Source organism: Drosophila teissieri, chromosome 2R, assembly GCF_016746235.2.
Source record: "Drosophila teissieri strain GT53w chromosome 2R, Prin_Dtei_1.1, whole genome shotgun sequence".
NCBI lineage: Eukaryota > Metazoa > Arthropoda > Insecta > Diptera > Drosophilidae > Drosophila > Drosophila teissieri.
The window spans coordinates 9,393,513-9,415,517 of record NC_053030.1 but is presented as its reverse complement, the minus strand read 5'-3'; the positions used below and the strand labels follow the sequence as shown (position 1 = coordinate 9,415,517).

General features: G+C 46.6%; 11 protein-coding genes across 14 annotated transcripts; 8 read left to right on the top strand and 3 right to left on the bottom strand.

Moving 5' to 3' along the window:
* The first annotated feature begins 320 nt into the window (after positions 1-320).
* LOC122612956 lies at positions 321-3,217 on the top strand. Of its 3 annotated transcripts, XM_043786881.1 has the most exons (3): positions 1,444-1,600; positions 1,902-2,291; positions 2,986-3,217. In XM_043786881.1, exons 2-3 carry the CDS (start codon positions 1,973-1,975, stop codon positions 3,087-3,089), a joined length of 423 nt encoding a protein of 140 aa, XP_043642816.1. In that variant the 5' UTR covers positions 1,444-1,600; positions 1,902-1,972; the 3' UTR covers positions 3,090-3,217. The 3 variants fall into 3 exon arrangements, with proteins under 3 accessions (XP_043642818.1, XP_043642816.1, XP_043642817.1); XM_043786883.1 differs by lacking the exons at positions 1,444-1,600; positions 1,902-2,291 and adding an exon at positions 321-556; XM_043786882.1 differs by lacking the exons at positions 1,444-1,600; positions 1,902-2,291 and adding an exon at positions 2,403-2,913.
* Positions 3,218-3,357: 140 nt separating this feature from the next.
* Positions 3,358-3,996, top strand: LOC122612957 (protein FAM166B). Its single transcript, XM_043786884.1, has 2 exons — positions 3,358-3,517; positions 3,577-3,996. Exons 1-2 carry the CDS (start codon positions 3,502-3,504, stop codon positions 3,843-3,845), a joined length of 285 nt encoding a protein of 94 aa, XP_043642819.1. The 5' UTR covers positions 3,358-3,501; the 3' UTR covers positions 3,846-3,996.
* Positions 3,997-4,544: 548 nt separating this feature from the next.
* Positions 4,545-6,720, top strand: LOC122614690 (NADPH:adrenodoxin oxidoreductase, mitochondrial). Its single transcript, XM_043789308.1, has 4 exons — positions 4,545-4,906; positions 5,294-5,666; positions 5,723-5,894; positions 5,953-6,720. The coding sequence occupies exons 1-4, from the start codon at positions 4,695-4,697 to the stop codon at positions 6,594-6,596; spliced, it is 1,401 nt and encodes a 466-aa protein (XP_043645243.1). The 5' UTR covers positions 4,545-4,694; the 3' UTR covers positions 6,597-6,720.
* LOC122614698 lies at positions 4,862-5,287 on the bottom strand. Its single transcript, XM_043789316.1, has 2 exons — positions 5,062-5,287; positions 4,862-5,002 (listed from the first exon to the last, which is right to left on the bottom strand). Exons 1-2 carry the CDS (start codon positions 5,162-5,164, stop codon positions 4,923-4,925), a joined length of 183 nt encoding a protein of 60 aa, XP_043645251.1. The 5' UTR covers positions 5,165-5,287; the 3' UTR covers positions 4,862-4,922.
* On the top strand, positions 6,661-8,037 carry LOC122614691 (UPF0605 protein CG18335). Its single transcript, XM_043789309.1, has 2 exons — positions 6,661-6,820; positions 6,884-8,037. The coding sequence occupies exons 1-2, from the start codon at positions 6,780-6,782 to the stop codon at positions 7,812-7,814; spliced, it is 972 nt and encodes a 323-aa protein (XP_043645244.1). The 5' UTR covers positions 6,661-6,779; the 3' UTR covers positions 7,815-8,037.
* Positions 8,038-8,175: 138 nt separating this feature from the next.
* Positions 8,176-12,562, top strand: LOC122614688 (F-box/LRR-repeat protein 6). Of its 2 annotated transcripts, none has more exons than XM_043789304.1 (9): positions 8,176-8,323; positions 9,191-10,103; positions 10,162-10,372; positions 10,431-10,600; positions 10,657-10,797; positions 10,860-11,027; positions 11,081-11,313; positions 11,373-11,507; positions 11,575-12,562. In XM_043789304.1, the coding sequence occupies exons 2-9, from the start codon at positions 9,207-9,209 to the stop codon at positions 11,777-11,779; spliced, it is 2,160 nt and encodes a 719-aa protein (XP_043645239.1). In that variant the 5' UTR covers positions 8,176-8,323; positions 9,191-9,206; the 3' UTR covers positions 11,780-12,562. The 2 variants fall into 2 exon arrangements, with proteins under 2 accessions (XP_043645239.1, XP_043645240.1); XM_043789305.1 differs by having other exon boundaries at positions 8,176-8,630.
* A 76-nt stretch (positions 12,563-12,638) lies between these two features.
* On the bottom strand, positions 12,639-13,476 carry LOC122614694. The gene has a single exon (XM_043789312.1). It carries the CDS (start codon positions 13,237-13,239, stop codon positions 12,778-12,780), a length of 462 nt encoding a protein of 153 aa, XP_043645247.1. The 5' UTR covers positions 13,240-13,476; the 3' UTR covers positions 12,639-12,777.
* A 262-nt stretch (positions 13,477-13,738) lies between these two features.
* On the top strand, positions 13,739-17,258 carry LOC122614689 (WD repeat-containing protein 48 homolog). The gene is made up of 9 exons (XM_043789306.1): positions 13,739-14,076; positions 14,159-14,378; positions 14,440-15,434; positions 15,489-15,593; positions 15,657-15,796; positions 15,866-16,061; positions 16,123-16,317; positions 16,374-16,479; positions 16,603-17,258. The coding sequence occupies exons 1-9, from the start codon at positions 14,035-14,037 to the stop codon at positions 16,644-16,646; spliced, it is 2,043 nt and encodes a 680-aa protein (XP_043645241.1). The 5' UTR covers positions 13,739-14,034; the 3' UTR covers positions 16,647-17,258.
* A 69-nt stretch (positions 17,259-17,327) lies between these two features.
* On the bottom strand, positions 17,328-18,012 carry LOC122614692 (protein Vhl). The gene has a single exon (XM_043789310.1). The coding sequence runs from the start codon at positions 17,864-17,866 to the stop codon at positions 17,330-17,332; it is 537 nt and encodes a 178-aa protein (XP_043645245.1). The 5' UTR covers positions 17,867-18,012; the 3' UTR covers positions 17,328-17,329.
* A 4-nt stretch (positions 18,013-18,016) lies between these two features.
* LOC122614695 (trafficking protein particle complex subunit 2-like protein) lies at positions 18,017-18,852 on the top strand. The gene is made up of 5 exons (XM_043789313.1): positions 18,017-18,181; positions 18,235-18,404; positions 18,462-18,549; positions 18,612-18,691; positions 18,761-18,852. The coding sequence occupies exons 1-5, from the start codon at positions 18,149-18,151 to the stop codon at positions 18,804-18,806; spliced, it is 417 nt and encodes a 138-aa protein (XP_043645248.1). The 5' UTR covers positions 18,017-18,148; the 3' UTR covers positions 18,807-18,852.
* LOC122614696 (cuticular protein 47Eg) lies at positions 18,844-19,764 on the top strand. The gene is made up of 2 exons (XM_043789315.1): positions 18,844-19,354; positions 19,423-19,764. The coding sequence occupies exons 1-2, from the start codon at positions 19,343-19,345 to the stop codon at positions 19,762-19,764; spliced, it is 354 nt and encodes a 117-aa protein (XP_043645250.1). The 5' UTR covers positions 18,844-19,342.
* The last annotated feature ends 2,241 nt before the right edge of the window (positions 19,765-22,005 follow it).

Below are 22,005 nucleotides of genomic sequence, written 5' to 3'. Positions count from 1 at the left end.
CACCTGCAATATACAAAGTATCTGAGGCAAAACATGTGACGAAAAATTAACAGCTTTTCAAATTGTCTCCCTTTGTCATAAAGGCTACAAGAGACAAAATAAAATATGAAGACAATGCTTTTCTACATAGTTTTTTTGTCCGTTATTACCTAAAGTACGCACCAAGTAATTGTACCATAAATGTTTGCTCGTCAAGTTTTAAATTTTCGCGCCATACGATTGGCAACGATACCTTTCCAACGGCTGTTCAGTGTGACCAGGCTTAGCACCGTACACAAGTCTGCAATCTATCGATGAATCGTAGGGAGTACAACATTTTCGTCTGACAATCGCAGCTTCCTCTTCTCCCAGTCGTTTTTTTCGTAATTGTTGAGATAAAGTCGCTAGCGGAACGCCCGAATTGTAGAGCAGACGCACAAGTGCTCTTCCAAAGACATACAGACAATCTTGCAGTGATCCAACATGGTTGACCTCACCGACGCCGGCTCGCCGTTCCAGCAATCCATTCCCGACTTCGCCTTCTACGTGCCGGCAGTTGTTGTTTTTACCCTGGCAGGTGAGTTTCGGCCACCCCCTCCCCACTTTCAGCTACCCCCCTTAGACCCATTCCCTCCCAGTGTTATGCATGTAATATCTTTATAGTCGTAGCGAAGCCGCGACTAAATGGGTCGAAAGACTTTCACCAAGCGAGCAACTTAGTCGAATGCTTGCTGGCCGTTTTTAGTGCACAGCTGTTGGATGTTTGGTTTTTCGTTCTTATCTGTTTTGGTTTTGGTTTGAGATACTTTCCATTCGGATTGCCTTTGCCAACTTCTTCCTACGTGTTCTATCTGGCCACTCCGTGCCATTCCGGTTTTCTTGCGTACGTAGCCAAAAGTTTTTGGTTCTCGAGAGCGATAATGGCCTCTGATAAGGAATCGACCTGCCACCATTCAATAGTCGCAGTTGTACAGTCAAACCTCCTCCGAAAAACGCACCTTTCGATGAAATCAATGAGGAGTTGCTAGCACATTTTCGCAGTGATCTTCAAAGAAACATATTGGTTCCAAAAGTAACTTTATTGGGAAAGTCATTTTCATATGAGCATGGTTATGTTTTATAGGGGGCGAGATTGGGAATATAATCATGATATGAAATTTATATTGGCTTGGAACTTTGGATTGTATAAGTTTATGAGTTTTAAGTTCTTAAGAAACAGTTCGAAAAGTTCGAGTTGAGGAGTTAAAACTGTGGGCGTGAGCATTTGTGGCTATCTTGTAACATTGTAGCCATCTATCTCCCGCGAGTGGGACTCTTTACTGGGCTTTTGTCTCTATGTGTTCGTCTGTCCGGCACTGATTAGTGGCTCTCCCTTATCGCATATACTCTACCCATATGCTCTCCGCAAAGCCAACTTCTTCGCGATCACCTTTGGAAATATGCTGACGAAAGCAGGAGGCACACCGAAAAGCGCAGCGAAAAGTCAACTACTGGGCATATCTGGGAATAATGAAATACAAGCGACTGATTACACACGAGTGCGGGTTTATATTCATATTGATTTTAATATAAATTTTAGAGAGACTCATTCAGTCCTCCCAAACCGCAGAAGCCAAAGCACGTAAGCACCGGCGATCTATTAACTAAAATTAGTTAGCATTGGAAAGTGTGTGATCTGGGGGGGAAAATATCATAGTTTAAGTGATTTATGTGATTTGTACTATAGCTTTAGTCGGTATTATCTCTGCATGCCGCGTGTCAAACTTGTGTTAAAGATAATCAAAATCCATTTTCGAATACGATTAGTTTGTTTTGCCACGTTGTTTGTTTCTGTGATTTTGTTTGCCCCCAGTAGCATGCTGAAATGCAGAAACTAGAACCATAAACCGAATACCATGATTTCCTATATACCATCCATTCAGACGCGAACCGCTAAAGGCGAGAGCCCACAGAACACAGCCCGTAAATTAGAGCCGCACACAGAAACTAGATCATGGCTGAGGACCCGGTGAACCAGCAGGCATTCGCTGAGGACGTGGCAGCTGCCGCTGCGGCTGGAGGAGCCGGTGGTTTTGCCGGTCCCGAGCCCGGACACGCCGACTTTAAGATGCCCAGTGCCGACGAGATCTGGAAGCTGGTCGAGGGCATGGAGGGAATTTCGGACGACGAGCGAGCCGAGCTCCGCGAGAGCATCTTTAACCCGAAGCCGCCGTCGCCGGAGGACTTCATGCGCCAGTACGGGCATCCGGGCCACAGTTCCCGGGAGTACCTGGTGTTCTTCGTGATGCTGGCTCTCATACTCATCGTCTTTGGTAAGCGTCCTCCGGAACGAGCCACTGCCATTTAACCCTTATCGGGCGCGATATCCGCACCCACCTGGGTTTCTGGTTAAAAGGCGATAAGGTTTAGGAGGCGGCCCTAAGCACTCTAAGCACTCACACTCACGAGCCTCGGCTAGAATGTTTGCTTCGTTTATAGGCGTTCGATTTTCGATAAGATAACCAGTGGTGAGCATAGGATCCACCACAGACACAGATAGAGTGGAACCCTATAGGCAGTACTTGCCAGAGACCCATGCCGGCCTGTAGTTGACACCTAGACCTTTTCGAAAATCCCTCAACATGAGCTTGTCGGGATCCAGTGACGAGCTCGGCGTTATCGAGCAGCTGAAAAAGTCCGTGGAGTCCATCGTGGCCAAAACGGGGCCCAGCAGCAAGTTCTCAATGGATCTGGTCAAGCGGATCGGCGAGATGCAGAGCAAGCTGGAGTCCCTGGCCGAAACGGATCGGCATGTGTTTCTCGCCGAGATGAAGGACAAGTTCCAGGAGACGATAGGCAGGATCGAGGAGCGAATAGTGCAGCACGCCCACTTCGCACAGACCTACTCCAGTTCCATAGTGTCGGCAGTGATCTTTCTCCTGGTCTCCATATTCGGTCTCAGTTCCCTTGATCTCAACACGTAACCAAGTCAGCTTATTAACCGTCTCCCTTCTTTCCGCATTACAGCCCTCTTCGGCTACAAGTTGTACAAATCGCTGACGGAGAAGGAGCTCAAGAAGCAGGAGAAACTCAAGAGCAAGCAGCAGAAGAAGGCCAAGAAGTCCAACTGATGGAGATGGAGGCGAAGATAGCTTGACGCAGTACTTTCCGGCCCCGAGACCTTCCATCTTGTTAATCAATACAATCGCCCTGTAAATGACAAAATCATAAGCCAGTAAACGTAATAAAATAAACAGTACCCCATAACTCGTTTAAATGCCACGGTAATTGTGTTGTTACGAGGAGTCGAATTAATTGCCATTAAAGTACGGCATCAGAAAATGCAAATCGGTGTCGTGACCTAACTTGTTGCTGCCATCTAGGCAATACGGGCAATCCTGGCCTCCGTTGTCATGGGAAACGGGGTCGTTTTGTCGAAGCTTCTCCTGTCAGGCCTCCTATTAATAGTCAGATTCAGTTTCCAGTTACCCAGTTAAGCAGCAACACTCGGAGGGATCAACAACTTTTGCGGAAATATAAAACATGTCCTATTCCAGCCGTAAGTAAAATGCTTATCCATGGGTTTCTAACCATCTACTGTCTGCACGAGCCCCCCAGGATTTGGTTTCGACTTCCACCTGCCGGATGAGGGATGGTGCTACCCGAAGAACGACATGCACTTCATCCGCAGCGCGGAGTGGGTGCCCGTGGAGAAGGCAGGCGTGGGCCGCTCCTTCGCCAATCCCAATGGCGTGATCTATCCGCGGGTGGTCGGCATGATTCCACGCTACGGCGGCCACGTTCCGGGCAACAAATTCCGTGTGGGCAACACCTACGGTCGCTCCACCATTGACGCCAAGCGTCATCTGGCCCTCAATCACGATTGAGGAACGAGTTCCCGGATCTCTAGCTCACCATTAGCCAATCAAATTCGCTGTGTTACGCTTACAGAAGCACCCGAAATAAATCGTATACAGTAGAAACCTGTAGAACATGGCAGATAGAAATAAAACCATATAAATTCAAATGTCAAAAGAAGCACATTTGGTTTATTATTTTTTTTCGAGTATTACAATTAATTTAGTTTTAGGTCACTTAGTGTAGATAACTTATATCTATTTGGTGTGCCAAACCACTTTTCCCTTACAAATAATTGAATATTGAATGCAGACATTTCAAAAATAATTTCACTATTAGTTCTACTATGAACAACTTTAGAAAATATTTTTTTAGAGTAATATATACTTTTTACTAATATGGGAATCCGAAATATTAAGACGCTTTATAAGAAGATCGCCTGTGGAATATTCCACAAAGTGATAAGAAATGTAAAAGGGCGCGTGATTTGATTTGTTGCTCCGCGTTGTAAATGTCTGTATAACAATCTTAGAATATCTGTTTTTCAATCTTTTTATTACTGATGTAATATCAGTTTTTAGGCTCATATTTCTAACCATTTCATAGGCTTTTCCCTCGGAAAATCATGAAAAGCCAATAAAACCGAAATCACGTAGTGTTACCAAAACGCGAAATCAGGTAAATACTCTGTTTTGGTTGGATTTCGCTGGGTATTTCGGGGAGCGCTGAAGAAAGTCTTTCGGGAGATAACGAGTAAATAAGAAATCATCGTTAGCAAACCGCTTTTATAAGAAGATCACCGAGCAAACAACCTGATTATCTGTAAGATACAAAAATCAGCTGCTCTCCCAGTAGCCAAAATCGGCGAATGATCCGCGATGGGCATCAATTGGCTTAACATCCTGAGACGTGGACTCCATACGAGTTCCGCCCGATTGCAGGTGATCCAGGGCGCCACGCCCACCAAGCGGATATGCATTGTGGGCGCCGGGCCCGCCGGCTTCTATGCCGCCCAGCTGATCCTCAAGCAGCTGGACAATTGCGTGGTGGATGTGGTCGAGAAGCTGCCGGTTCCCTTCGGACTGGTGCGGTAAGCAGAACTAGCTTTATAAGGCGGTGGTGTTGGCTGCCAGGCCGAAGCCAAATATTGGACCCACAACGGAGCGGAAGATACCACTGAGGTAGGCTGAAGAGTGCGAAATGTGTGTAATCCTTGCGAGAAATTCAGGGGTATTAGATACATACCTCCCACCTGGTCAAGACTCCACAGGGGATTGGCTGCAATCAGTGGCGGAGTGATGATCACCAAAAGACACAAGCTGAGTGGAGGGCCGCCTAGCACCTGCATCTTGGAAGCCAAACTGTGACTCCCACTCCGAAACCAAATGCTTATATCCGCACACGATTGCGTGTGCACGGCATTCCATCGCACTTATCGACTAACGACTTGTCCCATTATGCAAATCGCACATTGCAGCTTTGGCGTTGCGCCCGATCATCCGGAGGTCAAGAACGTAATCAACACCTTCACCAAGACCGCCGAGCATCCGCGTCTGCGTTACTTTGGCAACATAGCGCTGGGCACGGATGTGAGCCTGCGGGAGCTGAGAGATCGATATCATGCCGTGCTCCTAACCTACGGAGCGGACCAGGATCGAGAGCTGGAGCTGGAGAACGAGCAGCAGGGTAATGTGATATCAGCCCGGAAATTTGTGGCCTGGTATAATGGATTGCCGGGTGCGGAAAACTTATCTCCCGACCTCACTGGTCGCGATGTCACGATTGTGGGTCAGGGCAACGTGGCTGTGGATGTGGCTAGGATACTTCTTAGCCCATTGGATGCTCTAAAGGTGAGTTTCTTTTAAATACCCATATAAATCCACCATTCTCATGTGCTTTGTTGCAGAGTACGGACACAACTGAGTACGCCTTGGATGCACTTTCTCGCAGCCAAGTGGAACGAGTCCACCTAGTTGGCAGACGTGGTCCCCTGCAGGCCGCCTTTACCATCAAGGAGTTGCGTGAGATGCTTAAGCTTCCCAATGTAGACACCCGATGGCGTTCTGAGGATTTCTCGGGTAAGAATTGTGGAATCTCTAAGGACCTATTTATTTACTATGTCATCCTATTCCTTAGGCATTGACCTACAGCTGGATAAACTTCAGCGACCTCGCAAGAGACTCACCGAACTGATGCTTAAGAGTTTAAAGGAGCAGGGCAGAATCTCCGGCTCTAAACAGTTCCTGCCCATCTTTCTGCGCGCTCCGAAGGCGATATCGCCAGGGGAAATGGAGTTTTCCGTAACGGAACTGCAACAGGAAGCAGCAGTGCCCACCACTTCCACAGAGCGTCTTCCCTCGCACTTAATCCTGCGCAGCATTGGCTACAAATCGAGTTGCGTGGATACGGGCATCAATTTTGACAACCGACGCGGCCGAGTTCACAACATTGATGGTCGGATTCTCAAGGATGATGCTTCGGGAAAGGTTGACCCTGGACTTTATGTAGCTGGCTGGCTAGGAACTGGACCTACTGGCGTTATTGTAACCACCATGAACGGCGCCTTTGCAGTGGCCAAAACCATCTGCGATGACATAAACGCGAATGCTCTGGACACCAGTTCTGCCAAACCAGGATACGATGCGGATGGCAAACGAGTGGTTACTTGGGATGGCTGGAATCGAATCAATGATTTTGAGAGCGCGGCTGGAAAAGCCAAGGGAAAACCGCGCGAGAAGATTGTTAGCATCGAGGAAATGTTACGGGTGGCTGGAGTCTGATGCCAGGATTCCATAGGTTGCTGTTGACAATAGTTTCCTTATAGAACACATCTAGCTTTCTTTATTTATCTGTCGTTTGAGGCCTTTGTTATTCATTGTAAATATAAAGTCATTTATAAAACAATTGTAAATCTCTTAGTTTCCAAATTAATTGTGCAAGAAAAATTATAGACAGTTAGCAGGATGGATCATGCTATAACGCCGGAGCCGCACTTGGTGCCAGGGTAAGCAAACTGAATTGCTCCACTGATGGATAAATGTATCAAAGATGGTGCTGTATCTCTTAGGTACACGGGTCACTGCGCCCAGAATCGGGACCGAGTGGGTCGAACTTATGGCCGGCAGACGCATAAGCTGTTAATAGACCCCTGTATTTACCACGCCCCGGAACTGATAGTGGCTCCCATTCATGCCAAGCGAGGACTTAAGGACTATCCCACAGAGCAGGAGCTGAAGATTTTGCGTACTCGGGAGGGGCTGGTGGACTCCGTTTACAGGCATCCCATATTGCCAGGCTACGCCGGCTTCGTCCCGAACAAAGTGAGTCAGATTGGCAAGCGATATGTTGCTGCGGCATCCGCTGGAGTAGCTCGGCATGAGACGCTGATGGAGTGGTATCGATGCGAGAAGCGGACGCTCAGGCATCGGGATCTACTGGAGAGCGGAAACGGTCTCTTCGACCGCAAGATCAACGAAAGACTGCTCCCACAGACTTACTACCGGTCGCCACTGATCCCGGTGACCGGAGTGTCCAAGGGAATTAAGGATGAGGCTTGTCCGCCAAAAACGGAGAAACTCTGCTACAGCAAGTTCACATCGCCGCACTTCCTAGAGGATGAAGATCCCGACAAGTTCATAATCAATGGCTACTCCGGCCACATTCCCAATTCAGTGACCCGATTCGGGGAGTCCAACAAGGTGCTGACCAACCGGGCACTGTGTAGCTTCTCAGACTACATGTACAAGCGGAAGCGGGACACGTGGTGTTGTGGCCAGGATCTCAGCCGGCCGGCCATCACCTGCCCGCCAGTCGGACACTTCGTCGTCTACCATGAGGACAGCGGAATGGTGCCCAGCTATGCGGGTCACGTTCCCGGGGAGACCTACAAGTTCGGACGCACGTACGCCAAGACCACCTACGATGCCAAGCGCTGGCTGGAGGTGCACAAGAATCTTACCGTGCTGCCCGAGGTGGCCAATCTGGATTACGCCTACTGATGAGTCGCAACTACGGGTGTTTCCCCGCGGCGCAAGTTCAAATTGTAACGCTTTTGTCAAGGTCTTGCCACCCCAAGTCGCAAGTGCAGCATTTATTGTGTATGTCTCACCTGGTCCCACTGGCGATTGTTGTGATGTATCGATACAACAACAACATCCCCAGCTTTCTATCTACGTCGTTCGTTGCAGCAAATAAATAAGTTTTAATTGATTGTGCGCCTTTAAAATGTACGAATTGTGGCAAATGCCGTGACCAAATGCAGTGCAGTGCCTCTAATAATCGGCACCAGTGTGAAATCGGCCATTCGGGGAGCAAAAGAAGCCTAAAGTGTCCACAAAACGCTAAAGGAAAAAATCTTTAGAATCGGATTCGGATAATTCAAACACACACACGTAGTGCTGCCCCGTTCACACACCGCCGTGCAGTACAGTACCGCAGTGGGTGCGAGCGAAACGACCCGTGTCTCGGCAGATAACATACATTTGTGTACCTACCTCTCTTCCAAGTGGTGAGTTGAATGCCGATTATGCACCCTGCACGCGTCGCACCGAGCATTGTATGCAATAAGTGAAGTGCACAGCCGCGAAAAAAGGAACAGCATAGTGAAACAGGAAACCCCCTGGAAACTCAAACTGCCTATCTGCACAGATCCCTCTAGAACGCCCCTCTCACCCCTTATTTACATCCGAGATTTATGGCGGGAACTCGAACGGAGTGTGCGCACAGGTCACTAACAAGTCGGTTCGACCCCAACTGCGGTCGACTTGTTTATTAAGAGCGAACAAACGAATAAAAATAAAAACAAAAATATATATGTAAGTTGTAGCAGGTGAGATTTACGACTCTATGTTGAATTCGGAGAGGAGAGAGTTATTCTTATTGAGAACGGGGGCGAATGGGAAACCGTGAAAAACCGCCAAAATGGGTTGAGTTCTTTTTGCATCGATTTTCCCGGCCGGAATGAGAAAATTTCAAATTGTGCGTTTTTAACGATTAGGACATTGTCGGAATAAATAAAAGAACTTGGCATATTGGAATTAATGTATTAATTATGAAACTTTACAAATAATATGAAGTCTATTCCCGAAAATCCTATATCGGTATAATTAATAGTTAAAGTGCACGTAATAAATATTATGCTCAATAACATTTTTTTTGTTGAGTGGTTCCGTGGCCATTGATGTAGGAGTCGGAGACTAACCCTGCATTGGGCAATTGAAAAACGAAATCCAGTGTTAAAAGAAACTAAGCTTCGCGTATTCGAAGAGTAGATCAGTGAAATTGCGACAGCAAGATAATATTGGAAATATAACGGAACCAGTGAATACTCCATTGAAAAGCAGGTAGTAACGGTTGTACTCTTTTCTAACTGCAGAAGAGCGAGTGGAGTGATGAGCGAATCTCTATCTTCTCAAGTGGAGGAGACCAAGGTGTCCGATGAAGATGGTGTAAAAGAGAAAGCTGAAGTGTCCACCGCCAAAGATTCGGCGGAAACGGCTATGGAAGTGGAGGCAGATGAAGCTGGTGGTGAGCAGTCGGAGCAGAGTGAATTGTTAGACAAGGAGAAATCTGCCACAGTGGACATAAACACACTCACTCCCTCGACGCCCTCACAAACCCCGCCACAACTGCTGGCCGCCGAAACTGCCACATCGGGAAGCACGGCCGTCATTCCGGAGAACATCCTGTCACCGCCCAAGTCAGAAACTCAAACCGATGAGACTAACACGGCAACATCGACGTCCTGCTCCCCAGCCTCCGAAGGTCAGCGGTCTCCGGCGGCGGAGCAACAGTCATCAGCTCCGCCGCCCAAGGTTCAGGCGCAGGCCACGGCGGCAGCGGTCAATGGCTCCGTACCAAAGTCAGGAAAACCACTCTCCACAGCGCTCAGCGCCAAGAAGCCCAGCAAAGCGGCCACTACGTCACCACGTGCATCCCGATGCCGCAAACCCAAGGCGCTGCCCATGTACGAAAGCGAAATCAGCGACAACAAGGTGGGTATCAAACTGTGCATCAAGAAATCTGATGCCGGAGAGGGCGCACCTGCTGGTGTCACATCCCCGCCAGTTGCAGTTCCCGCAGCTTTAAAAACGGTGCGCAAGCGCGTCCGTAAACCAAAGCAACAGGACAGCGATGAGGCCGAGTATGAGCCGCGCAAGAAAAAAGGCGGAGGAGGTGGTAGTGGCGGAGATAAGAAGGTTTCAACGAGCCCGGATGCGGAGGCGGCTGGCGACCTAGTCGAGCAGAGTGTCTGGGCTCAAAAGCTGCCCGAGGAAGTGCTCTTTAGGGTGAGAATAAAATCAAGCAGCATATAAATTGTGTGCCTGATATGAATGCTTTTTACAGATCTTTGAGCACGCTGTGGATACACAGGGCTGCCTGCCCACCCTCTTTCGCCTTGGCAGAGTTTGCTCGCTGTGGCGACAGGTTTCTTTGAGGCCTACTCTGTGGCGCACCATGGATCTTACCACATGGGTCAAGGAGAAGTATCGCACCGAACTTAAGCTCAAGTGGTTTGTCGACAACCGCTGCAGTGCCTGTACAGACTTGAATGTTTGTAAGTTGAAAAGTATAGGCTTGAAACTATCGTTTAATTCGAAAATATCTTCTTTTAGCCAATTGGAAAATATCAGACATAAATTGCTTCCTTGCCAAATTGTCAAGCGGTTGTCCAAATCTTGCAGGCATTACGCTCTCCGGCTGGAAGGGTTTCACCTCGGATCATCTTACGTATTTGGTGGATAACATGCAGAAGTTGCAGCGCTTGGACTTAAGTTCAATCAATGTATGTTGTGGCATGTGGTTGCGAAGCTATATCTGATTTTAATTTGTATCTCACAGGTCGAGATGAATGCCAGCAAAAGTGCTGTGGGTGTTAACTCCCTATGCAATGCACTACAGACTATGGGCAGCCGCCTAACGCACCTCTACTTGGCGCACAATCGTCTGGCGGGAATACCACAAATAGTCGGAGTTCTTTCGGTATGTAGGACGCTGTTACAATTCCTTTCTTATGGCTTATTGGCTCTTTTTACCTGTTGCAGACGCACTGTCCGAATCTAACATTATTGGATCTCTCGAACGTGACCACTCAGGCCACATCACACGGTGTACTCCACATTGAGAAATTGCAGCGTGGCTGCCAGAAGCTAAAGGTCCTGCGTGTGACAAACTCTCATATAACGCCAAGCACGGCATCAATGCAGGAAATTGTAAGATTCGCCTTTCCATTTACGAAATATGTACTAAAAGAAAGCATTTGTAGATGGACTCCCCCGGTTTCCCAGAGCTTGAAGAACTTTCCGTGGCTGCCTTAACAGATGAATCGCGCATCATAAGCGACGATCATCTACAGCGCATCCTGAAGAGCAGCTCCAAGCTAAAGCTACTGGACGTACGCAACTGCACACGGCTGACGCATGAAAGCCTAATCCGCTTACCTGCCTGGGATATCAAGCACTTATTCCTGTCAGGTTGCTCAGTCACTCGGGATATGGGGTGTGTTTATTTGGTATTTTATACGAAACCCATTCTAATCAAAAGTTTTCTCATCGCAGGTCGGGCCTGGAGCTAATTGCCTCAAAGTGGGCGCACAGTCTCATAGAATTGGATCTAGCATGGGCGAATATGCAGCAGCCCATTGATAATGCGCTGCGCGCTCTAGCAGAAAAGGGCAGAGATTCGCCGATGGCGTGAGTATATATTAAACTAATGTATATATTGTGTGCTAATTAAATTCAATTTATTTCTGCCCTGCAGTCATTTAAATCTGTGCGGCTCCTCAGTTTCCGATGAGGCGGTGAAGGAAATACTGACGAACTGCCGAAATATGAGCTCAATCAACCTGGCATCGTGTCGTGGACTGCCGCGAGGCGTCAAGCGCCTAATGCAAGGACCCCAGGAGCTGGGAGAACTCCGGGAGGTTCTGGGGGTGCAGCTGAAGAGCAGCAGCGGGGGCAACTAATCCAGTCAGTGGGCAAGTCCACACATCGGTTTTATTGTTGAACAGGCGGGCCAAGTTTAAATGTAATTTAAATTGTTGCATCCCTCTTCGCGCGAAGGCGTTTAGCGCTTTGTTGATTTTGTAATGTAGTCCGCAAACATATTGCAATATTTGCATATTTGCAATCGCTTGCATCTTCCAATAATGCTTATCTTGTTTATAGGCCCTAGAGCGTAACTACTGTACTAGAATAGTATTCTCTGCACAGCGGCAGCAGCGAGTTCCTCCCTTTTCTGGAGGTTCCCGCATTAGATGCTGTGCGAATGAGCAACCTTTTGTAAATGCAATATGTATTCTTAAATAAGTTGATTCGAATTTTTTGCAGCGCGAAAAAAATTTCCTTTCGAAGACAACCGTTGCAACGATTTTCAATGATTTTTTTTAATATATATAATGGTATATATATTTACTGATTTATTGATAGTTAAGTCCGACCATTGAGCGTTTGTAAAGTATGTATACAAGAATTTAAAATAAGTTTAAAGTGTATGATTCGCAATACAAAAAGAATATATTTACCATAACGTAGTCGTCAATTCAAAGTCGCTAAGACAATTTGTAGAATGTTTTAACCCGACAAGAATGTACATATTGGCGTTAGAAAAACGTTCCGATTGGATGTTTTTATATAAAAGAAGTAACCATTAATAAAGGTAACGCATATACCACACATACATAACGTAAATTAAAACAATTCAATTGTTAAGCATTACTAGCAGTTAAGAGACGGCAATTAAAGGTAAATTTAATTTAAAATAAACGCAAAACATTTTCAATCTACGCCCGGCATTATCTCTTGACAGCAAAACACACCTATTAGTCCGGTTTATAGTATAATTTTATTCAAATATGCGGGAGATAATATTGCATTACGAGCTATGTACGGCCAAGACAGCAATTACAGTACGAACCCAGTTTTGGGTTCGGATACCTCAGTTCAGTTCAATCGATTAGATCATCTAGTTCTTCTGCAGCTTGTCCACGTCCTGAATGTAATCAGTGCCGACCTTCACGATGGCGGCGCCAGTTCCCAAGCCCGCCAGGGTCGCCAGCAGCGCGTTGTCCTGTGGCAGGGCGGACTTGATGAGCGCCCAGGCCAGTACGGATCCCATGGAGAATAGGGTGGCGCCCAGCAGGGCGTACGCACCTCGCTTGTTGTTCTTCACGTCCTTCAGGTGGGGCCTGCCGTATATGTAGAAGGCACTGCCCACCACCGCGGAGATAAGGAACACGTTCGTCAGGTCCTTCTTGGGCAGGATTTTGGGCACGATCTGGGGGTTCATAACATTGACCGCCAGTGCTCCGTAGCTCACCAGGCCGTGCAGCGGTATGTAGTAGTTGAACACATTCTCCCGGGTGAAGGGCTTAAGGCCCACTTTGTCGCATATGCTGCAGGCGTCTTTTGACTGTGTGCCGGCCATTATTTTCGATGAAAATGCAATTTAATTTTTGGATCCCGGTGTGATGGGGTCGATGAGTCTTCTTCTTCTTGTTATGTAAAGAACAGGGTTGCCAAGTCGCGTTAAACGTGAAAGCTATGCCGGTCTTCGCGGACAATCTGCAGATTGAATATCACTGGTTCTAGGTAGATATGTATATAAAGATGTAAATGTTTTGGCCCATATATGTCAATGTTTGAGAGTTCGTAATCTGAAAACCTATCTGACAGTGAGTGTACTTGTTTTCCATGTCTTGAAAACTTGGAATTCGCATGTGAGTTGTTTTAGGCGTATTGCGTATTATCAAAAAATTAACCCGGATATCTGGTGAATCTCTTATTCAAAATAAAGTTTATTGTTTTTAAATGGACTCCTTTATCTTGGTAGATTTAATAAAATTTTATGGAATTTATTATTTCAGTGGTTCCGGAAAGAGTCACCTTCCTGAACAAGAAGTGTCAACTCTGTTGAACAGCCGGCACGGTGTGCAAAACCAGGTGGCAACACCAGCCGGCGCAGGAGAAGGAGTGGAGGAGTGACAGAGAGGTGGGAGGACCGAATGGGGAGAGACAGAGAGCGAAATAGGTGCGAAAAATTATAGTTGTGTAGCCTGGAAATTCCTCGATTTCAATTTGCAAAAAGTAAATATCAGCCGCCCCAAAGCAACGTCGATGAATGTGCGCGCCCCGCGAGCAGAGAACAAAAAACACCAGCTCCTGAAGCACTCCAGTCCAGAGATATCGCCGAGAGCCACAGTGCAGCAGATCCGTGGAAGACATGTTGACGCACAAAACTTGTCAGGCACGTAAGAAAATGCAGGTGAGTGCGCCAATTGAAGACGAAGAGGTGAAAAAGCGGACAAATTAGCCCAAACTAATCTAATTAAACCGCCGGACGACAGGTTTCCTTCGTGATACGGGACGCCGAGGAGAAACAGCACCGGAATGGCGTCAACGCACTGCAGCTGGATGCCAATAACGGCAAGTTGTACTCCGCCGGACGCGACGCCATCATCCGGGTGTGGAATACACGGACGGACTCCAGCGAGAAGTACATACAATCGATGGAGCACCACAACGACTGGGTCAATGACATAGTACTTTGCTGCAATGGCAGGAACCGTGAGTTGCTCCGCAGATCAGTTTGCCCAGTCATATATTATCCAATCTTCCGGACTCTTAGTTATTAGCGCCAGCTGTGATACCACGGTGAAGGTGTGGAACGCCCAGAAGGGCTTCTGCATGTCCACCCTGCGGACCCATCGCGACTACGTGCAGGCATTGGCCTACGCCAAGGATCGGGAGCAGGTGGCCAGCGCTGGTCTGGACAAGGCCATCTTCCTGTGGGACGTGAACACACTGACCGCGCTCACGGCGAGCAATAACACGGTTACCACCTCTAGTCTAACCGGGTCCAAGGACTCCATCTACAGCTTGGCCATGAATCCATCGGGCACCGTGATTGTTAGCGGGTCCACGGAGAATATACTGCGTATCTGGGATCCCCGCACCTGTATGCGCATCATGAAGCTGCGAGGCCATACGGAAAACGTGCGCTGCTTGGTGGTCTCGCCCGATGGCAACCAGGTGGTGTCTGGCAGCTCCGACGGTACGATCAAGGTGTGGAACCTGGGTCAGCAGCGCTGTGTTCAAACCATCCACGTACACAAGGAGGGCGTGTGGTCGCTGCTGATGAGCGAGAACTTCCAGTACATCATTTCCGGCAGCCGGGATCGCAACATCATTGTAACCGAGATGCGAAACCCTAGTAACAAGACGCTTGTGTGCGAGGAGCAGGCGCCCGTGCTTAGTCTGGGCTACAACATCGACAAGACTGGGGTGTGGGCCACCACCTGGAATTCGGACATTCGCTGCTGGAAGCTGCCCATGTACGACAGATGTACAATGAATTCCTCGGGCGGAATGGACGCCCAGTGGACACAGGGCGGCACTGAGGTGGCCTGCATTAAGGGTGGAGCCGCCATCAAGGAGTGCGCAGTGTTGAACGATAAGCGTTATATAATAACCAAGGATTCCCAAGATCAGGTCGTGGTGTACGATGTGCTGAGAGTAGTCAAAAAAGAGCAATTGGGCGCCGTTGACTACGAAGCGGAGGTCAAGAAGCGTAATAAGCAGGTTTACATTCCAAACTGGTTCACTGTTGATCTGAAAACCGGGGTGAGTTAAGCTCTATTGAAGCTTAAGTTCGTTTAACTTAATCATATCTTGCAGATGCCAACGATTGTATTGGGGCAGGAGGAAGTCGATTGCTTTTCCGCTTGGGTTTCTATTGAAGCTGGACTGCCGGAGTGCGTCGATCCCACAACAGAGATTAAGGTTCCTAGCTCATTAAACTTATCTTCCACAAATGACACTTATTAATATGCTTGTTTTTTTTAGATCAACTATGGCAAACTGCTTCTAGAAGCACTGCTAGAGTACTGGACACCACCGCATAGCATACCACCAAACGAAATGGAACCCGATATGCACGGCAATGGCTACTTCCAAGTGCCCAAGCACACGCCCGTCATATTTAGGTTAGTGTTTGTAATATAACCTTATCTACACCGTAACTAAGTTCTAAAATTTCTGGCTTAATTAAACAGTGAAGTGGGCGGCCGCACTGTTTGCCGACTTTTAGTACGCGATGCGGCTGGCGATAGCGAAAGTACCCTGCTCCATGAAACGGCGCCACAGTGGGTGACCGACGTGGTTATCGAGAAGAACATTCCCAAGTTCCTCAAAATACCGTTCTTCCTGCAGCCCCACCCGCAAATGACCAAGCCGGAACGAACGAAGAAGGTAGACGTCCTTGACACTACGCAAAACTCATATTTTAACACGTTTTATTTTCACCTTCAAGGATCGACTGGTGGCTAATGAATTTATTCAGTGTCGCAAGGTCTGCGAGCACGTGCTGGAAAAGGTGCTGAATGCGGAAACTACTCCAAGTGGGGGCAATGCTAACAATTCACTGCAGAATAGCCAGAGCGATGCTAATTCGGAGGGATCCCAACTGCCAGCTGAAGAACGAATTGAACTGTGGTGTAATGATGTGGTAAGATGATGGACCAATCTCTTTGAAAGGCCCTTGCTCACAGTCTTCCCTTTAAGGTTGTGGACCCCAACATGGACCTGCGTACGGTGCGTCACTTTATCTGGAAGCAGTCGACCGATCTTACGTTTCAGTACAAGACCAAACAGAATTTCAACTACGATGGTAAATAAGAGAGCCCACGCATAGACCAACACAAGAACACCTTTCACAAACACAACGCATACTTGATTTCTGCAATTGCCATTGCCTAACCAAGAGTTGTGCTTATATATATCCGCCCCATAGGTTCGATCGGGGATAGCTTGGAGCGCGTGACGCGCAAGTATTGAACGCTGGCAAGTGATCTCCCGCCTAACCGAAGCAGTACCGATGCATTATTGAATGAGAACGAGATTGAGCAGATCAATTAACAATTTATATTTTTATAAGTTGATTTTGCAATGTATTTGAGTCAACCGGCGTTTTGTTTCGTTTCGTCTCGTCGCGTCTAGTGGACAAAAACATTCAAGGAGAATCTGTACGAGCGTTAACTTCAAATTTAAAAGTGCACCGGAGTACTTTTGTTTGTTCACTTCTCGTTAGGAATAAATATGTACTTCAGATTCAGACTTATAACAATTAAGCTTGCGACACACGTAGATAAGCATTGCAAAGGAGTAACTGCAGACATACCATTAAAACGTATTTGCATCTGAAGCAACTAGACCTAGAGTATTGCGCATATATGTATGTAATATTCACACTTGTTTCACATTAGGTTTATACATAATTATTTACATAGAACATAGGTATAAGTAATCTGTTAAAGATACAGAAAAATCAATGCAATGGTAGTAGCCCAACTTGTAAAGAGCTCTATGCAAGCCAATTTGTACATAAGTAATAAGCGAAAATCGAAAAACAGGATGAAAATCAATTAAAGTTATTAAATTATTTGGAAATCAAGCAGCCTGTTTCTCAGCACCTAAAATGATTACCCCCGTTTAACTAACAACTAAGAGTGCGCGCGCTCCTAACGCCGTCGTCGGGTGCCTGCCACTCGGGAATAGGACTCGATGCAGGTAAGCAAGCTGAGAAGCTGTTGCTTCAGCGTCGAGGGTATGTGGTATCCGTGGATAATCCTCCGTGGCGCGTTGCTCGTCCGGATCAGCCAGCGGGCAACCAGCCATAGGCAGTTTTCACGCAACGATCTCATCGGGAAGTGAATCAGCACTTCGCTGCGCACGTCAACCAGCTGGTCCGGACTCTGCTGGTTCTTGGGCACCCGCACCCGGATCGGCTGAAAGATCCTCTGCGAGCGTACGTGCATCCGTTCGCCCGTGTAGTAGTCCCGGAACAGCCAGCTGTGCGTGGTGAACGTGTTCACCCGGACCTCCTCGAAGGGCTTGAGGGTGAGGTACATGTTCTCCCGATCCCGCTCGCACACCCAGTACAAGTCCAGGGTGCGGTATGTGGTGTTTGCAAACAGCACGTACACCTCCACCTTTCCCTGATCAGCGCCCACCAGCTGCTGGCCGTCGCGGTTGTTCTGCGCTATCTGGAGCGCCATCTCCAGCAGGGTGCTAAGCCGATCTGCAATGGCTGCCAAATCAATTTTCGTTGTTTTTCGCTTGCACAGGCCCTCGGAATTGGATTAAATCAAAACACAACAAACTAACAACAAGTATAGATAAAATTCACATCTTATCAGTTACGGTAACATTTTTCCTGCTGCGTGTCCTCGCGCCTGGCCACACTTTCGATTACTGTCCTATCGATAAGGGGCAAAACAGCTGATTTGCTTCCGCCACTAGCGACAAGTAAACAAATAAACACCCAGAAAAAACAAAATATGGCATTTTGCATAGCTGTGATTGGCAAGGATGTGCGTTTTATTATCCATTTGAGTACAATAAGTAGCATTACGAATTCCCGTAGAATGCCCCCCTGTACCTGACCACATCCGACATGGAGCAGGAACTGGACTTGCAATACCACGTAAACGCCGCTTTGGACGTCGTGGAGGAGAAGTGTCTGATTGGCAAGGGAGCTCCGGAGTCCAAGGAGCTGTACCTGGGACTGCTCTACTCGACGGAGAACCACAAAATGTACTTGGGTGTAGTAATGCTGGTGAATTCGCAACTGAATGGTTGATTTCATTACAGCTACGGGTTTGTGACCAACACTCGGGTGAAATTCATAGTGGTCATCGACTCCAGCAACGTTGCTCTTCGGGAAAACGAAGTGCGAGCGGTGGGTATCCAAGTACTACCTAAATGAAAGCCCTTATACCTCGTACTCGTTGTATCTTCCAGATCTTCCGAAATCTCCACTTGCTCTACACAGATGCCGTCTGCAATCCCTTTTACATTCCCGGCGAATCGCTGACTTCCAAGTAAGCGGTCTTCTCCTTAGTTAATAAATATGTTACTCTATGAACGACACATCACCTTACTATTTGCAGGAAGTTCGATCGTGCTGTCCAGAAATTGATGAGCGGCACTGCCTAGCTGTAGATTAATACTGAACGAATAATAAAGCGAATAATTTATCAGATGCATACGTTTTCTCAGGAGGGATGTCAAGGTGGGCCGGCCAAGTGCCCGCCCGAAGCTAGACTCAAATAGAGATACGCACCAGAGATACGCAAACCGGTCGTTGGTTGTCTAGCCGTAGCCAAATATTATGCTAATTTGACATTTTGTCAAAAATAATTCGAGAATTAATTATATCTTTACAATGTGTCTGATAGTTGGCACATAGTTAGTTAATGTCTACGCGCCAAACTCGTCTTCCGTCTGTTTTGGGCTTTGTTATGGGATTCACTGCAATCTTTAACTGAACGGCTATAACGAGGCACACATAAACATGTATTTTGTCTTTCTTATGCATAATTAATGAAATTAAATCCTACGCGTCTCCGGACTTGAACTTGGGCGCCACCGGCAGAGGTAATCTTAGCATCAGTATGAAGAAATCATATAAAAAGCCGGCAGAAGTTCCAGTTCGATATCAGTAAGCCTTCTCAAGTCTTCCAACAATCAATATGAAGTTCTTCGTAAGTGCCTTTATCACAACTTGATCCTTTAAGGATATTAGTTGATTGGTTATTTAAAATCTTTGTAGATTGCTTTCGCCTGCCTGTTGGCCGTCGCCCTCGCCAACGAAGACGCCAATATTCTCCGTGCCGAACAGGAAGTCAATGTGAACGACTTTAAGTACGCTCTTAAGCTGGACAACTCGGTCGATGTGCAGCAGGAGGGTGCCCTTAATGGTAATGAGTGGAAAGTAACGGGAACCCAGTCGTGGCAATCTCCCGAAGGTGTACCCGTTTCCATCCAATACATTGCCGATGCCAACGGTTACCAAGTGGTGGGTGCCAACCCTCCTCTGCCCACCCCACCCCCAATCCCAGAGGCCATCCAGCGTGCCCTGGAGTACATTGCTGCCCACCCATCCAAGGAATAAATTGTTTAAATAAATGTGTTGAAATTTACATTGCTAGACTTTTGATTTCTCACCAAAGGACCAGCGCTCCTTAAACGGAGCATCCAAACATACGAATCCAGTAGCGGACAGAAACCAGGGTCAATTATCAGGGTCAATTATATATTAGTGCTACTATGTAGCTCTGACAGATGGTCATTGTTGATCCGCCAAGCTGCCCCTGAACTTGGGGTCGACCCGAGAGTTTTCACTTTCTATATTGCTTACGATGCGAGGAATCCCCTTCTGCGCACCATTGAAAACAGGAGAATTATTAGGGGCTTCTTGCTACATTTGGAGCTCAAGATAAATGGAAAGGTTATAGTTATTTTTTCTGTGTGAAGACATTTAGCAATCCCTATCTAGTCACGTGATCGCGATGGGATAATCAGGCTCTTTGTTGTCATAATTTGCGATGCAAATGTTAGGCTTTCGGTCTTTGAAAGTGATGCGACCGTTTAAGTTGCGCGATGCAGATTGTGCCACTGCAATTATGACGTCGTCGGGCAAAGTGAATGCCATCGTAAATTACGTGGTGAAACCAGGGGCAAAAGTAGCAGTATCCGAGGTAACTAAAGTGGCCGATCCGCCGACGATCAAGGCTAAGCCTCGTCGGCTCTCAAATGTCAAAATAACATTGAAAAGCTTGCGCTCCGGTTACCGATTCGCCGCCAAATCGTCACTATGGTTCTGATTTTGATTCTGTTTCTAGTTCGGATTCTGGGTCGCTGAGGCTAATCGCTCTGGAAGCACAACATGGAAACCCAGACAGATGGAAACCCCGGATGGCAAGCGAAGAAAACAAATCTCAACGATGATGGATTGAGATGCCGCGAGGGCGATGTCAATATGCCACCGAGCTGTCGGGGATCAGATCGGGAAACACCGCTGGAAAAATGCTGGCGCAAATCTATCATTAAATACTGGCATATGAATAAAAATGTAGTTAATAGAAATGTAGAATTTTAAAAGCGATGTAGTTGAATACAACAGAAGTATAATACATGGGCTTAAGGAATCTTTAAGCAGTATATTTAACTTATACAAAATTTTATATTTTTCAACAATTTTAAAATGTTAAATGTTTTCGTATATATTTTTTTAAAAATTCCCATTCAACGCTGGAAACCCATATCATTTGCTCCGTGTAACTCAATGAAGTGCACACATTTCCCGGATTCAATGCGGCGCCAAGGATTCCTTTCTCCGGCTCAGCTGTTGGCCATTACTAATTCCTGGCATTTTGAGAAATGTGTCGCGTACGTTAGTTGCTAATAAATTAATAAGAGCATAAACAAATGGTCAATATGTCAGCGTGACGTCAACTTTTTGGCGGCTGCTTTGGCTGGCGCTGTCATAATTGGAAATCAACATTTGGTTTCCTCGATTTTCCCAATATTCCAAGCAACATAAACAAATACGTTGGCTTATTCAGAAAATGTGTGCCACGCAAACGGCTATTTTATTCAAATGAATAAATCAATTTGCATATCATGGCTGGCATTAAACAAAGCGAAAATTAATATTATGGCTGATTTAAATCTGAATATATACGCATATATACGAGTATATGTATGGGAATAGGAAACAGAATCGCAAAAGACAATATTCGAATCGTTTATAAAAATGTTTTAACACATTGCTCGTTTGATATTTCCATGTGCGAGTTTCGGTGTCTGTGTGTGGTATGATTCCATCCTCTTAATTAATGTCGATTTTTTAATTGCTCGTTAATTTGGTCGAGTTATAAAATGATTTTATGGGCACGGCGTGATTGATTCATAAAGCGTGACACTGCAGTGAATTGGAAAATGTGATCAGATTTGATCGAATTATGAGGGGATATTTGATACATATTTTAATGAGCACCACTTAAGCGTACACTGCGCGAAATGCCACTTTTGAAGTACTGCTAATTTCGTTTGGAATTTGACTGACTCATTTCGTATGCAAATTTCCAAATAAAAGCGAAACCGAAAAGCTAAAGCCGTAGAACAGGGTTGGTTTTAAGTTTCAGCCGGAGTTTGATGCTATTTAATTGGCTAAAAACCAAGACCAGTATCTGTCGTAAAAGTATAAAAAGAGATGTTTATTTGATAAAGGTTATTTACGTCTTTTTTATCGTCATTAAGCGTGTTTAATTTTAACAGATGGTGACAGCGCATTTGAGACTGGTTTATCATCAGCGTGATTTAGAATGATTCCAGGTGCCGCCGAATCTGA